Here is a 16574-nt window from a genome sequence, read left to right as displayed (position 1 = left end):
GGGGCCTCGGGGGAGGCCGGCTCTGTACGCGCAGCCGAGGCTCACGGGTCCCGGGGGCGTCTGGACCGCAGCGTCTGCCCCGTCTGTCATGTGCCAGAACCACCGTGGGGCCAGAGACCGTCTCTCTGCCTGGCAGGGCGGAGCTTTGGGGGCCACACAGCATCACAGCATCCAAGACCACCCCCACCAGTCAGTGGGGACAGCGTCACCCCTGCTGAGAGGGCGTAGGCTGAGCCCCCCCAAGCGGCTCCGGCTTCGCTGCAGGGTCCCCGCTCTAAGGCCCACACATTTTAAGCTGCGCTCTGACCCCCTTGGTCCTGGGACCAGAGCCAACACCCCAGGCTGCCCCCGGCTCACACGGTGGACACGGCCGCCCGGCCCCAGGCTGTGCACACAGCACACGGGCATGGGAGGCCACTCAGCCCCCAGGTCCCGGGCCAGACGTGCTGGGGGAGGACCCGCAGAGGGGGGTCACCTGGGTGCTGGCCGAGCGTCCGCAGGGTGCTGAGGCACGCGTGGGACAGAGCCCAGAGCTCGTACTCCTTGAAGGGCCGGCCCAGCTTGGTCAGGAGGTCCTGCAGGGAGACGCCCTGGGGGTGGGGGAGCCACATTCAGGGTGCAGGCACCTGGGAGGGGCTTACAGGGCAAAGACCGCCTCCAACACGGTGTGTGTGCCCCTCCCCCCGCACCACAGGCCGGGGGCGAGTGGACAGTCCAGATCCCTGTGCACGGCCAGCGGAAACGCAAAACGCGCACCAGTGTGGACGCTGCACGGCGGCCCCTCAGAGAAGCAGACGCGCAATCACCATCTGCTCCAGCAGCCCCGCTTAAAAGTGGGGTCTTGAAGATGTGGTTGCACACCCATGTTCAAAACAGCGTGACTCACAAGAGCAGAGACGTGGAAGAGCCCAAGCGCCTTCGGGCGATGGATGGACAAGCATGATTGGTCCATCCACTCGAGGGACATCACTGAGCCCTAACGAGGAAGGGAATTCTGACACAGCAACAACGCAGATAAAGCCTGGTCAGTGACACGCCAGCCACAGAGGGACGTTGATTCCTCACACATCATAGACTTGAGGGGTCACAGCCAGAGGCAGGAAGCAGATGGGAGGGTATCAGGGCTGGGGGTGGGGAGGAGGGGTCCATGCTTAAAGCAGGCAGAGTTTCAGTTTGGGAAGATGAGAAAGTTCTAGAGGTGGTGGTGGTGACGTTCGCACGGCAGTGTGAATACCTAATGCCACCGACCTGCGCCCTTGAAATGGTTAAGACTGTGATTTCATGTTACATGTCCCCCTTTCCATAAAAGTCCCAGGATCAGAAGACTGAGTTCAGCTCGGGGGCGTTCTCTGCTTTGGGGACACAGGAGGAGCTAGGCCGAGCCGCCACCCTCGGACACAGACGGGCGTGTTTACGGGAAGGTTCCGGAGGTGGTGGCTTCACCACTCCCGAACTCCACTCTACGCCAGGGTGCAGCCGCCCTGGTCCTGTGTCTTCCCCGCCTGTCTCACCCAGGCTGTGCCTGGCCAGCGGCCTGGGTTCAGGGGCACAGGACTCCCCAAGTCTCCTGCTGTATGTGGGACTGGAGCAGCCAGCTTTGCAACCAGGACGTGCTCTCCAGAGATCTGGGTCTCTGACATCTAATGAGCTGTGGCCTGTGTGGGGGCCTAGTCACCGGAGGCCTTTGGGGCAGGAAAGTTGGTGGCTGAGACCATGGCTGGGCACCCCATCAGCTCTGCCCCCAGACACCACCCACCCTCTGCACAGTGGTCCCAAGCCTCAGTTTACCCATCTGGGACGTTGGCTGTTGTGAGGCTGTCGGGCATTTGAAGGTGAGTGGGGCCCCTGGCTCAGGCCTGAGGTCTTCATCCCGGAGCCTGGCTCCGTGAACACAAGTGCGGCTGTGTGGGCGGACACGGCGGGGCGGGCGGGGGGACAGTGTGGGTGGAGTGGACGGCGTGTGGGCCTTGAGCACGTGTCAGTGCCTGCTGGGGTCTCCAGGAGGGATTTCCATTTTAAAGTAACCATATTCTTCATGTAAATTACCCTCAGATGCTTGTCAGAATATGAATAAAAATGTAACTCAGTCAGCCCTCCCCTTGAACCTCTGGGTCAGCAGTGAAGTTGCTCAGCCGTGTCTGACTCTTTGGGACCCCATGGACTGTAGCCTGCCAGGCTCCTCGTCCATGGGATTTTCCAGGCCAGAATACTGGAGTGGGTTGCCATTTCCTTCTCCAGGGGATCTTCCTGACCCAGGGATCGAACCCGGATCTCGACACTGCAGGCAGACTCTCACCGTGTCAGCCACCAGGGAAGCCCAGGGTCAGCAAAGGTGGTGGAACGAGGCTGGGGGACAGCACTGCCCCACATTCACATGTATTTGGGCCACAGACCCCCAGGTGGCTTTGTCCCAAGATGCTCATGGGGACCCACCTCGGGGGAGTGACTTGCTGGGGCCAAGACTTCCGCCCACAAGAGGGCTGAGGGCTGCTGCAGGCCACTCAGATCAGCCGCGGTCACGCTAGAAACACACAGACCTCCCAGACACCGGCTCTAAAGGCGTTCTCTGTCCTTCCCAGCTTACAAAGAGACAGTACCAGGACAGAGGAGCCTGGTGGGCTACGTTCGTAGGGTCGAATGACTCGGACACGGCTGAAGGGACGCACGCCGGGTGTGGAAGATCGCCACCCCACCCCCGACACGAGGCCCCAGGGAGGCCCCGCCCTCCACCCAGAAGACCCCACCCCCTTGGGGAGACCCCACCCCCGGTCACGGCGGCTGCTCAGAACCCAGTAGGAGGAGAACGCTGCTCAGGCTCTGATGGTAGAAAATCCGCCTGCAATGCAGGAAACCAGGGTTCGATCCCTAGGTCAGGAAGATTCCCTGGAGGAGGGCATGGCAACCCACTCCAGTATTCTTGCCTGGAGAATCCCAAGGACAGAGGAGCCTGGTGGGCTGCAGTCCATAGGGTCGCACAGAGTCGGACACGACTGAGCGACTATCACCTTTCCAACCAAGCTTGACAGGTAAGCAACCTCAACCCACATTCTTAATTAATTTCTAACTTAAAGACGCCGCTGAGCGCCAGGGCTGGCGAAGCAGAGTGGAGACAGCCTTTGGGCCTCCTCCTGGAAAGGCTGCTCCCTGCGCCTCTTTGAGAGAAAAACTAACCCAGCAAAGGCGTGCCTGGCTCCCCATCTTAAAGCTTGGAAACTGAGCCAAAGTGAAGCTGAGGCTGCCCTTCTTCCTTGGGGTAAATGCCCAGCACTCGGAGGGCGCCCGTGAGCGTTCGCAGGACCCGCCCAGCGTGTGGGACCCAGTCACCCACCTGCTCGGCAGCTGCCCTGTCCGGCTCCCCAGCTCCGTCCGCAGTCCCCTCGTCAGGCTCCAGAGTCCCTGGGTCTCCACCCGCATCTCGAGGGCCCTCGGAACCAGGCGGGGGGCTTTCCCGCGCAGGGCTGACGCCGCCCACCCTCTTGTCCCCTCGGCGACGGAGCTCGAGCTCTCGCTCCAGCCACAGTCTGGATCCAGGCTGTGCCTGGAAGCTGGACAGGCCATGTTTCCCCTCCGGAAAGGCCTTCTTGGGGTCTGGAGGGAAGAATTCCGATGTGGGCAGCGGGGTTTTCACGCTGGTCAGCGACAGGCAGAGGGCGCCGGACTCGGGGCCGTCGGGCGGGAGCCGGGGGAGCGTCCGCACCTTTCTCAGGCGGCTCTTGTCCAGGAAGCCTCTGTCCTGGTCAGCCGGAGGCCGCTGGGCGTCCAGGAGGAGGCAGGCCAGCCTCTCGGGGGCCAGCCCCTCCTGACCTGGGCTCTCTCCATTCTTCACAGGGGAAGACAGCAGAGCCTTGGAAGGTGGGGTCCCGGGGTGCTCTGGGCCTTCTCTGGTGGGGCTCGGGGGCCAGCCCTCCGGGGCAGGCAGGGCCTCGGGGTCAGCAGAATGGTCCCCCAGCTGCCTTTTGGGCCCCGCACCTCTAGGAGCCAGTCGCCCCCTCCAGGTGATGTCGCTGACATCTGGAGGAGAGCAGGGCATGGTCACTGCGGAGGGCGGCAGCCTGGGTGGGCCTCTCCCTGCCTCCCCTGCCCACGGGCACCAGTGAACGCACTGCTGCAGGACCCCTGGCCACCCCCTACCCCGTACTGGCCCAGAGACGCCCTGGCCTGCCTCCTTAATCACACCATCCTGGCTAATTAAGTCTCCAAGGCTCTGGTGCCCGCCCCCGCCACCGGGGATGAGCTTCCCGCGGGGGAAACGTTTCCTAAGGCCTGTCTAATCACCTCATCCAAAAAGCACATCGTTTTGCTATTACAATTACACAAGCGATCCTCCCCAAAGGAATAAATTAAACCTGGCTGCAGTCCCGCCTCGTCTTGACGCAAAGCCTTCCGCCTCGTCTTGACGCAAAGCCTTCCGCCGCGTCTGTGTGAACCGCTCTAGAGACGCTTGCCCTCCTACTGCTGGGGGACTGCAGGCCCTGCCCCAGAGCCTCCCCACTGTTAGAACCGCCAGCGGGCCCAGTGCCACTGCAGCGCCACGAACGCCGACTTGGCGGGAGAAGCTGCTGCTTGGCTGCGAGAGGGGCCCTGCCGCCCCAGAGGCTCTGCCTCCCCCGGGCCCTGCCGGGCTCCGTGCTTCGAGCACAGCTCAGAGCAGACGCCGGCACTAGTTCAGAGTGCCAGTCGAGAGTACACCCAGGGCCGCGGAAGTCCCACATGCTTCAGCAACAGCGTGTGTGGCAGAACTAGGGGGCTGCCAGAGGACGGCGCTGGGTCCACAGCCCCAAGGCCCACAGAGCAGGACAGAGGTGCGGGGTCCTGAGCACCCACGTCCCAGATGGCCTGCCTCTCACCTGATTGGGTGTGTGTACGTGTGCCTGTGTGAGCTGTGGGCGTGCGCGGCGTGTGTGCCTGCTGGCTGAGTAGTCTAAATAGGTGTGTCCGAGTTTGCACATACATGTATGTTTCTGTGTGTGCTGGGGGGGCCACATGTGATCTGTTTGGATACGGGTGCACGTAAGTGTGGGTGCTTCCACGGTGTGTGAGGACGCTGGTGCTAACGTGCACACCCACACGTGCACGGCTGCACGCGCGGTAGTGCCTGCGCACGCGTGCTGGCCCGCTGGCGGGTGTGCTTACCTTGGAACGCCCCAAAAGACTCGATGGAGAGCACTCTCCTTCCGGCGGCCGACAGGCTCCGGCACAGGCGGCAGGACGACGTGAGCTGCATCTTCTCCTCGCACAGCGCGATGATGCTCTGCGGCGGGCCGGTGGTCAGCCCGCGCCCCCGCCCCAGGGCGGCCCCCACCCTCGCCCGTTAAGCCTTCCAAGCTCTGGGGTCACGGGCCGGGGCTGGGGGTGCTTACGGAAACCCGCAGATTCTGTCCCGCCCGTGACCATTACAAGGCGCACCCTTCATCGCCGAAGTGCAGAGTATAAAAGTCAGGAGCCCGGATGACCAGGTGGTGGGGGCCCCGCGTGCTTACTGGGTGTGCGAGCGCGGGCCGGGGTTGCGCAGGGTTCAGGGTATCTCCTGGGGTGAAGCGAGGCAGGCCTGTGAGTTTACCTGGAGGTCGGGCCGGTCCCCGGGGTCCTCCGCCTGCATCTGGCCCAGCAGCGCCTCCAGCTCCTGGCTCAGCCTGGGCTGGGGGTCAGGCTCTGGCACGTAGTCGAGGGCTGCCTTCAGCGTGGCCCCCAGAGAGTAGATGTGAGCCTGCAGCATCAAAGACCAGCTGGGGCCGGGGGTGGGGCCGTGTGGGCCATGGGCGGGGCCGTGGGGCGTGGGCGGGGCCATGGGGGCGGGGCCACGGGTGGGGCGGTGGGCAGAGCCGTGGGGCCGTGGCCACGGGGGGCGGGGAACCTGGTGGGGGGTGCGGGGGACCTGGGGCTGGCCCTTGGGGCGGGGGCGTGGTGGGGCGGGGCCGTGGCCGTGAGGCCGTTGGGGGCGGGCCCATGTGGTCGGGGTCGTGCAGGCCAGCGCACAGCCACCTGTCGCTCCTGGTGTTGCTCTTCCGGGCCAGGAGCACCCCTGATCTTTCCAGGGCAGTTCCCCGCCTCATCCCGCACCCCCAAGACACCTCTATTCCTGCCCTAACTGTTCCTCTTTATGCCCACTCATGGACTTTGCTAATTCTCTGCTGAGCTGTTGCCTGTTTGGGGTGCATTCCTGGTGGCTCCTGGTGCAGGAGACACAAAAGACGCGTGTTTGACCCCTGGGTCAGGAAGACCCCCTGGTGAAGGGCATGGCAACCTACTCCAGTATTCTTGCCTGGAGAATCCCATGGACAGAGGAGCCTGGCGGGCTATGGTCCACTGGGTCTCAGAAAGTCAGACCACACTGAGGAACACGCCCTTTTCAGGCAAAAAGGGGCTGATCTTGGTCTCGGTGTCACATGTATATTCCGTCACTGGTCTTTTAACTTTGTTCATGTGTCTCTGACATTAAAAAGTTCTACTGTTTCACTGGTGAATCTGCTACTGTGACCAGCGCTGCAGTGACCATCCTCATGTGACATCTTCATGCAACCATGCCACGTTCGTGAAGGCTCAGGCCCCACCAGCGGGGCTGCCGCTCGGGGTCATGGCCAGCTGCTAAGGAGCTTGGCTCATGAGTGAGATCATTCTTTTTTATTGGCTTCCTTGGAGGGCCTTCCCTAGCCCAGCACAATAAAAACTGCTTACTTCTGTGTTTTTCCAATACTTTTGTAATTGTGAAGCATTGAGCTCTGACACATCTGGGATATGTCTTTTTGCTGGGCACTGCAGGGATGGGGGCTTGTTTCCTGGTGGAGAGCCACCCTGAGCAGCTGAAGAGGAGCCCACCGTCTGCTGGCCTGAGCCTCGTCCCGCGCCCTCGCTCCCCAGGGCCTGCGCTCTGGCCTCCCCTCCTCTCACTCTGGGTCTCCCTCTGTCCAGACTGTGCTCTTTTAATCACGGTAGCTTCAGAGTGCACTCCACACCTGGAGGACAGATTGCTCTCCATCTCCCCCTGCCCCCCAGGTAGATTATTTTCACATTCGTCAAGTTTAGATGTAAAGTTCCACCATTCCCATTAAAAACAAGCCAGAATGGTTGGGATTTTAGTGGGACAGCACTGGTGCTGCAGAATTTGGGAGGGCCACCGTCATACAAGATGCAACACTTGGATATGGGCAGGATGGCTGTTTCCAGATTGTACCGTCAGCAACACTTTGATCCATCTGTGGACAAAAGTTCCCCTGTGGGAGCTGTGGCATCCAGCAACATTTGCCAAGGGACCCGGCAGGGGTCGTACCCACCTGTTGATCAGGTGAGAGGCAGACATGCCTCTGGCTTGGTTGTGGACCCCTTAGCTAGATTGACTAGGGAAACAAGAGAGGTCTCAAGTAAAATCAGAAATGAGAGAGGAGATTTTACACCTGATGCCACAGAAAAAAGGGCCATAAGAGGCCACTATGTATGCGCCAAACTGGATGACCTAGAGAAAAATGGACACATCCCTAGAAACACGCAGGGCACTAAGACTGAGTCACGAGAAACGAACTGAACTGTTGCTAATAAGGAGATCGAACCAGAAATCAAAAACCTCACAACAAAGAAAAGCCCAGGACCAGATGACTTCACTGGTGACTTTTTACCAAACACATATTTAGAGAAGAATTAATGCCAGTCCTTCTCAAATTCTTCCAAAAAATCAAATGAGAGGGAACACTCCCAAACTCATTTTATGAGGTCAGCATTACCCTGGCATCAAAGTTAGACAAGGCAATACAGGAAAACTACAGACCAACATCCCTGATGAATACAGGTGTAAAAATCCTTAACAAAATATTAGCAAACTAAATTCAAAAGTACATTAAAAGATCATATGCCATGGGCAACTGGAATTTGTCCCTGGGGGATGCAAAGACGGTTCAACACAGGCAAATCAATAAATGTAATTCACCATATTAATAAAATAAAAGTTAATATGATCACCTCAATAGAAGCAGAAAAAGCATTTGGAAAAATTCAGCATCTTTTCATGACAAGAGCTCACAATAAGCTGGGTATGGAAGGGATGCGCTTCAACATAATAAAGGCCACAAATGACAGGTCAGCTAACATCATACCCAACGGGAAACGCTGAACTCTAAGTTTAGAACAAGACAAGGTTGCCCATTCTCACAATTCCTTTTCAACACACTGTAAGTTGTTGATAGCCAGGACAGTTAGGCAAGAAAATGAAATAAAAGGCATCCAAACTAGAAGGGAAGAGATGAAATTGTCTCTGTGCATGATGTGAGCTTACATGCGAAAATCTTAGATTCCATCAAAAAACTTTTAGAACTAATCAACACATGCAGTAAAATTTCAGGACACAAAATCAGCACGTAAATCAGCTACATTTTTATACATTAACAATGAAACACCTAAAAAAGAAATAAGACAATCAGGAGCTTCCCTGAGGTGCAGTGGTTAAAGAATCTGCCTGTGATGTAAGGGACGTGGGTTTGATCCCTGGCCGTAACACTTAGAAGTGAATGATACTGAAAATGCTGAGGCAAAACTCAGGTTTGGACGGAAAGTCTTAGCTTTAGGCGTTGACCCTAATGTTAGGAAAGAAGAAAAGCTCAGACTAATGAGCTGAGTGTCCGACTCAAGTCAGGAAGACTCGTTAACTTGAAACAAGCAGAGGAAGAAAGAGACCGAAACGGAAGCGAAGACTTGATGGGGGAGCATCCAGGGCAGGACGCAGCGCGGGACGAGGCGGGCTCTCCGCAAAGCTGATGGGAGCAGTGTCCACGCGGGGCAGTCGCTCTGGCTCACGCAAGATGTGGCTCGAACTCTGTGCTGACCCGAGAAGCCTGTGTTTTTAAACTCTTTTATTGAAGTACAGTTGATCAATGTGTTAACTTCTGCTGTACAGCAAGGTGCCTCGTTTATATATAAATATGTACTTTAAGAGTCCTTTTCATTGTGGTTTATCACAGGACGCCGAATGCGGTGCCCTGTGCCGGCGGCGGACCTTGCCGTTTCCCATCTTACATGTAACAGTTTGCATCCGCTAACCCCAAACCGCCGCCCTTTCCCTCCCTTTTGGTGACCACAAGTCTGAGCTGCGTGGCTATGAGTCTGTTTCCGTTTGGTAGATAAGCTCATTTGTGTCATATTTTATATTCCACGTGTAAGTGCTACCATATGGTATCTGTCTTTCTCTGTCTGACTCACTTCACTCTGATGATCATCTCTGGGTCCATTCGTGTTCCTGCAAAGGACGTTATTTCATCATTTTTCACGACTGAGTAGTGTTCTGGTGTATATACACAGCACACTGAGTAGTGTTCTGGTGTACATATGCGGCACATCACTTTCTTCTCCTTTTTGGCCTCACCATGAGGCTTGCAGGGTCTCAGTTCCCAAACCAGGGATGAACCCAGGCCACAGCAGTGGAAGTGCTGAGTCCTAACCACTGGACCACAGGGACATCCCTGCTTCTTCGTTATCCATTCATCTACAGCAGCTCGATTTATGGCCTGCTGAACACACATCATATGACTGCTTTAACCAGTAGAGAAAATCAGAATGGAGTCGCTGCGGTTCAGGCATCCAGGGAGGATCCAGGTGGCTGAGGGTTCAGACACGTTCCTGCATCCCTGAGAACTCGGATTTCAGGATGCTGCTGTCAGACTCAGGGACACCACCAGTCGCTCTCGGAACAGTGTCCGCCAGCAGCGGCCACCTGCAACCCTAGGTCTCAAGCCTCCCCCTGTGACTATGCAGCCATTTCAGACCCCAACAAATCCTTCCTTCTTGAAGCCCCAACCCTAATTCCTGACAGACACTTAAGCACTTTTGTGGGGTTTGCCTTTAAAACTCCCACATTTTGGATTCTGGGGACATGCCGCAAGTGCTTCTTGACTCTGCGTCTTTCGGGCTGCAGGCCTCTGTGTGGCTCAAATAGCAGTCTTTGCATTTCTACTGTGGGTTGTTACTATTTCTGTTGACAAAACCAACAAAACACAGGGTATGAAGGGATGTACTCCTTCCCGCAAGACCAGAAGAGGAGGCACAAATGAGCCATCCAAGGAGTGGAAGGGGCACCCACAATAAAGGCATTGATTAGGAAAGGACATCCCCTGCAACTTTAAAAACACAGGTAAAAATGCGTAAATTTTTAGAAATATGTGGTTTATCAAAAGCTGAGTCAGTAAGAAATTTAAAACAGCTAAGTCCTATAATTATTAAAAATAGAGCAGCAATTAAAGCTCTTTGCTCCAAGGAAACAGACGGCTGCCTAAGTCAGTCTGGCCAGACTATTCCATTCTTATCTAAGTTGTAACACGGCAAAGGAGGCGGGGGCATCTGCACACGAAAAAGATAACTCCCAATGGCAACACAGTCAGAAACATCAACGGAATGGAAACCCACCAGCCCCTCACGAAAACATGCAGAGATGCGAAGCAGGCACCTGTCGATCAAACGCGACGGCATAAAGAAAACACAGGATGCTGCCCGTTTAGGTATTTCTAAGTAAGAAAGGTTGACTTAACGTTAGAAAACAATTGGGAGATACTGACATCTTAATAATCACTTCAAAAGCTGCAGAAGTATTGCACAATAGAACAGGAGGCCTCTCTACAGCAGGGGCCTCAGGCAGAAGTCGTCCTGCTGGGAAGGTGGGAGGAGCTCTCAGGATGGCGGAGAATCACTGACCTGCTCAGCCCTGCTCCAGCCCACCCGGGACACATCCCTCGGCGGACGTGGCACCAGGGCTTTGGACGGCAACACAGCCTGCCACCTCCTGCTGGTGACTTGATCAGCTGCAGGCAGGTTTTTACCACTGAGCCACCTGGGAAGCTTCCCCGGTGACTAGGACTGTGAAGAATCTACTGCAAGAGACACAGGCTCGATACTGGACCAGGAAGACCCCCTGCAGAAGGGGATGGCTACCCACTCCAGCATTCTTGCCTGGAGGATCGCATGGAGAGAGGAGCCTGGTGTGCTGCAGTCCACCGGGTCACAAAGAGTCGGACACGACTGAGCGACTAACACTTTGATCAGTTAAACAGAAAGTTCTCAGAAATAATCAAATAATTTACCACAAGGGCTGATGCAAGATTAAGATGTTAAAGTGAACTGCATTTCTGTAGATTTGCCATGAAAAGCAGGAAAATGTGATTCCAAAGATGACCATCCATTTACAGAGTCAAACGCATCCCGTGCCTGAGAATAACCTAGTAAAGGACATTCAAGTAAAACACAGGAGAGCTTTTAAACTGCCACTGAGACAGTAAATAAGAGCTAAATAAACGAAGAGGAATAATGTGTTTCTAGATGAGACCATATACGATAAGGGTGTGAGTGCTCCCCAAACTGAGGTACAGATTCAGAGCCATTCTAGTCAAAATGCCAACAGAGCTTTTCATGGAACTTGACACTAAATCCAAGCCTTCTGTGGAAGAAGAAAGACTTCAGAATAGCCAGGATGCTTCTGAAAGGAACAGGGAGCGAGCCCTTTCCCTGGGAGACACTGGGCTCCTTGTGGAGCTGGGATTGCTGATAAATGCAGGGTGCAGACACCCTTGGACTAGAGCAGACATCTGGGAAGTGGACCCACTTTTGTCTGGACGGGGGTGTGTGTGGCTTTGCTGGAGTATGCCCAAGGCGAGCCAATAAACAGCTGGAAAGACCCTTTTCTACACAGAGGATGAACTTGGATCCTTGCCTCACATTACATAAAAAAATCCACCTCGGGTGGATTAACGTGAACAACAAAACCTTTAAAACTCTTGGCAGAAAATGCCAAGTATCTGTTGGACCTTGAGGTTGGGAAGGTTTCTTAAGGCAAAAAAAAAAACAAACAAACCACTAACGGTCAGGGAAAACATGGTCACCTGCAAACGGCCCTGCCGCCCGCCTCTGCTGCTACTGCTGCTAAGTCACTTCAGTCGTGCCCAACTCTGCCATCCACGTCTCCTGCTGCTGCTGCTGAGTCTCTTCAGTCGTGTCGGACTCTGTGCGACCCCATGGACGGCAGCCCACCAAGCTCCCCCGTCCCTGGGATTCTCCAGGAAGAGCACTGGAGTGGGTGCCGTTGCCTTCTCCGTCCACCTCTGCAAGGGTTAAATCAGGTGCTGCTGCAGCTGCGGACCTTCAACACTCCTGAAAGGAGCTCGGGGTGGAGAGCAGGAACACGGCCCCCTGCTCTGGGGAAGGTGATGGGACAGGTCTTCAGACAGATGCCAGCAGGACCCAACTGTATGAGCCCAGTTTCTGCATCTCCTCATTTCTAGAAAAGCACTGAAATCCTTCATGGTGACACCTGCTCCCTGTGACTAGCAGGCCTTCTGCAAGGGCATGTGGTTGGGCTTCCCTGGCGGCTCAGCGGCGAAGAACCTGCCTGCTGAGGCAGGAGACACAAATTCAATCCCCGGTTCAAGAGCGCACAGGCGGTGGAGCAACGAGGCCCGTGAGCCATGACTACGGGGCCTGTGCACTGGAGCCGGGGGGGCAACTGCTGAGCCCACTGCCCTAGAGCCCACACCGCAGAAGAGAAGACCCAGCAGAGAGGAGCCCGCAGACTGCGACGAGAGAGCAGCTCCTGCTGGCCACAACTAGTGGAAAGCCCACACAGCCGATGAATATAAATAAATAATAACATCTAAAAAATGAAAAAAAGAAAAAAGAATAGGAGCTTGACTGCACATAGGTGGCGCAGCGGTAAAGAACCTGCCTGCCAGGAAACGCACGAGACACGGGTTCCATCCCTGGGTCGGGAAGATCCCTTGGAGGAGGAAATGACTACCCGCTCCGGTACTCCTGCCTGGAGAATCCCACGGACAGAGGAGCCTGGGGGCCCCGGTCCACGGGGTCACAGAGTTGGACACGACTGAGCAATTGAGCACACACCCACGCCACGTCCCCTTCACCACATCATGTATGTACTGACCTCCCCCGCCCCCTGGAGCAGTTTCTCAGACATGTCTGAAACGCCGTCTCCTGGGCTATCATCTCATTTTGCCCCAAATAAAACTTAACTTGCAACTCTCACATTGTGCATTTTTTTAAGTCAACAACACCAATAATTTGACTGTTTTATAAATGACAGGGCTCCCTTGGTGGTACAGTGGCTAAGAATCCACCTGGCAATGCAGGGGACATGGGTTTGACTGCTGGGCTGGGGAGACTCCATGTGCCGAAGAGTGACTAAGCCCGGGCACCACCACTACTGAGCTCGAGCTGAGCCTGCACTCCGCAGGGCCCGCGAGCTGAGCTGCGGCGACCGAGCCTGCAATCCCCCCAGGCCTGCGAGTCGTGGCGACTGAGCCCGCACTCCCCAGGGCCCGCGAGCCGCAGCAACCGAGCCTGCACTCCCCCGGGACTGCAAGCCGTGGCAACTGAGCCTGCACTCCCCAAGGCCCATGAGCCTTGGCGACTGAGCCCGCACTCCCCCAGGGCCCGCAAGCCGCAGCAACCGAGCCTGCACTCCCCCGGGACCGCGAGCCGCGGCGACTGAGCCTGCGCGCCCGGAGCCTGTGAGCAGCAGCGAGAGAAGCCGCTGCAGTGAGAAGCCCGCGCACCTAGAGAAAGCCCGCACAAAACAACGAAGACTTGCGCAATAAATTAACCAATCCAGAAAAAAGCTTCTGTAAAAGGAGGACTGATAAACTTTTTTTTTTTTTTTTATCAGAGCATGCCTTCAGGCAGCTTTTCTCAAAGCATGGTTCCAGAGGCCACACAGCTTCACAGTGAAAGGCTGCGGGGGCTCCCCGGGCCGTGGGCTGGGCGCGGGCACCGCAGACTAACCGCAGACGCCGTGGTGAGAGCCGGGCCTCCGCCGAGCTGGGCCTTCAGGAGGTTTACAAATATGTCCTCACTGTTTTTGTGGGGGAGAATACTGTCACTTTTCATGAACATCTGTTATACGTGTTAACATGGAATGGGTCTATGATTGTTGTTATTAGATGAGTTAGTAGGTGGACTTTTTCTGCATTTCTCCATTTTATCTCTAACACAGTGAGTACTGGCAGGTGTGACTCACACAGATATCTTTGGATACTTGATTTCCAGGAGTATAAGGGTTCCAAGAACCAAAGAGTTTGAGAACTGCTGCCTCAAGGAAGTGAGACCTCACATTCCACAGTGAACACGACATCTGCAATCCTGACAAAATGGAGGAAAATACGGGGAGAAAAGTGGAACAACTGGAGAGAGATGGGCCTGCCGGGCCCCACCCCACCTACAGGACCATCGTCCGGGGCCACCCCAGGGAGGCAGGCCTGTGGAGATGCTGGACTCTCCAAGCGGGCGGAGCGTGCCCCTGGGCCCTCCCGGCTCTGCAGTGACCAGGCTGGGAGCTCGTGCTGGACACTCCGAGGCCGCGCAGAGCAGCACTGGCCCCAGCAGTCCCGCCCCCCGCCCAACAAAGGATGTGATGCCCAGGGCAGAAAAGGAAGTTCCAGGGGCTGAGATGCAGCGGGAGGCTCTTTTCAGGAAGCTGAACTGGCGCAGGTGGGCCCTCCCCTCTCTGGGTCTCCACCCAGGGGTTCCCTTGCGGGGCAGGGCCTGGCGGCCTCGGTGACCTTGGCCCGAGTGTCCTTGGCATGGCCGGCCGCGGCTCACACTCGTGGGGGATTCTCTGGGCCACAAGCCTCCCACAAGCGGCCCCGCCAGTCCTTCAGAGGAGCTGTGACTCCCGCCAGCCACCACTGGTAATTTTAGGCACTTTTAACATCTTAAATATAGTCAGTTCACACTCAGACAACATGCCAGGCGCTCAGTGAGGAGCCGGCAGCCAGACGTATGCTGTCGCTGGAGCCCAGCAGCAGGGTGAGAGTGCCCCACGCAGCCCCTCTGGGGGGACCCCGGCGCTCGCGCAGGGGGCCAGGTGCTGGCCTCCTTGCTGCCACTTACCTCAAAGGTGTTCCCCGTCACATCAAACTCTGGGGGTACAAAAGCTCCCTCAGGGTCATCTGGGGAGAGAAGAGAAGATGCCATTCACATGGTGACCCCCGAACACATGTCAGGTGAGACAGGCTGCCAGGCTCTTCCCGGCTGGAGGGCTATGTACACCTGGGGCCCAGCCAGGACCACCCACCAGCGAGGCCCAGTCCCCAGCCTCCCCTCACCCAGGCCCCGGCAGGTTGCCGTGGAAACCCGGCTCCAGACCACTGCCCCTAGGGCGGGGGCCGCACCCTCGCGGGCCCCTCTGTGTTCACATTTGCCACGCGGGCCTCACCGCTGAGCTGCTCCATGAAGCACACGTTCCCGCTGGTGTTGAAGGCCAGCGTGTCGGGCGTGATGCACAGGGTCTGGAAGATGGCCGAGTGGGCGACGCTGCGCATTGCCAGGCTGCACTCCAGGCACACAGCCCAGGCCTCCTGCTCGCTCAGGCCGCTGTCCCGCAGGGAGAGGATGTCGGCCAGGGACACATTCTCCTGCCGAGACAGCCTGGGCTGAGCCCTGGGCGCCTGTGGAGGGGCAGGGGGCCTGGGGACAAGACCCCGCGGCCGCCCCGCATCTGGAACTGACTCAGCTGTGGTCCTGCCACCCACACGCACTCACACACGCACTTGTGTGTGCACACAACACACTAGCACACTGCCGTGCATGTGTGCACGCACACCCACCTGCTGTCCCCATACACGCACACAACTCACACATTTACTCAGTTATCAGAGACACAGGCACACAAAACGGGCACATCCACACACTTGTGCCCACGTGTCCATGCAAGTCACACCTGCATGAGTACATTCATCACAGGCGCACACATGTCAGACACCCTGTACCTCACCGCCCTTTTCCAGGCCATTGTTTGATGCCCTGGTCAGCCCTGTGTGTCTGTGTGTTCACACACCACCCACCTAAAGAGGGGACGGGGCACAGAGGGAGCCAGACTGGGAGCTGAGGGGGAAGCATGCGGGCAGTGGTCAGGAAAGGGCCTGGACACCCAGCCTCGGAGTGGGAGTGGAGAATGGGGTGAGCGGGGCTGGAGAGTAGGGGTGAGGGGGGTGAGCGGGGTTGGAGAGTAGGGGTGAGTGGGGTTGGAGAGTAGGGGTGAGGGGGGTGAGTGGGGTTGGAGAGTAGGGGTGAGGGGGGTGAGTGGGGTTGGAGAGTAGGGGTGAGGGGGGTGAGCGGGGTTGGAGAGTAGGGGTGAGTGGGGTTGGAGAGTAGGGGTGAGGGGGGTGAGTGGGGTTGGAGAGTAGGGGTGAGGGGGGTGAGCGGGGTTGGAGAGTAGGGGTGAGGGGGGTGAGCGGGGTTGGAGAGTAGGGGTGAGGGGGGTGAGCGGAGTTGGAGAGTAGGGGTGAGGGGGGTGAGCGGGGTTGGAGAGTAGGGGTGAGGGGGGTGAGCGGGGTTGGAGAGTAGGGGTGAGGGGGGTGAGCGGAGTTGGAGAGTAGGGGTGAGGGGGGTGAGCGGGGTTGGAGAGTAGGGGTGAGGGGGGTGAGCGGGGTTGGAGAGTAGGGGTGAGGGGGGTGAGTGGGGTTGGAGAGTAGGGGTGAGGGGGGTGAGCGGGGTTGGAGAGTAGGGGTGAGCGGGGTTGGAGAGTAGGGGTGAGGGGGGTGAGCGCGGTTGGAGAGTAGGAGTGAGCGGGGTGAGCAGGGTTGGAGAGTAGGGGT

General features: G+C 57.2%; 1 protein-coding gene across 6 annotated transcripts in view; it reads right to left on the bottom strand.

Annotated features, from left to right (window-relative positions):
* KNDC1 (kinase non-catalytic C-lobe domain containing 1) overlaps window positions 1–16574 on the bottom strand; it is a 53432-nt gene that overhangs the window by 31874 nt on the left and 4984 nt on the right. For 5 of the 6 annotated variants that reach the window (XM_070781161.1, XM_070781162.1, XM_070781164.1 and 2 more), the window contains exons 2-7: window positions 15194–15392; window positions 14869–14927; window positions 5561–5707; window positions 5134–5251; window positions 3329–4011; window positions 476–590 (exon numbers count right to left, since the gene is read on the bottom strand). In XM_070781161.1, the coding sequence (XP_070637262.1) occupies window positions 476–590; window positions 3329–4011; window positions 5134–5251; window positions 5561–5707; window positions 14869–14927; window positions 15194–15392 (1321 nt within the window). Of the gene's footprint in view, window positions 1–475; window positions 591–3328; window positions 4012–5133; window positions 5252–5560; window positions 5708–13543; window positions 14119–14868; window positions 14928–15193; window positions 15393–16574 lie in introns of those variants that run through there. The other variant, XM_070781166.1, reaches the window with a different exon arrangement.

This window comes from Bos indicus, chromosome 26, assembly GCF_029378745.1.
Source record: "Bos indicus isolate NIAB-ARS_2022 breed Sahiwal x Tharparkar chromosome 26, NIAB-ARS_B.indTharparkar_mat_pri_1.0, whole genome shotgun sequence".
In the NCBI taxonomy this organism is placed as follows: domain Eukaryota; kingdom Metazoa; phylum Chordata; class Mammalia; order Artiodactyla; family Bovidae; genus Bos; species Bos indicus.
The sequence above is the reverse complement of the archived record's forward strand: the minus strand, read 5'-3'. Positions and strand labels throughout refer to the sequence as shown.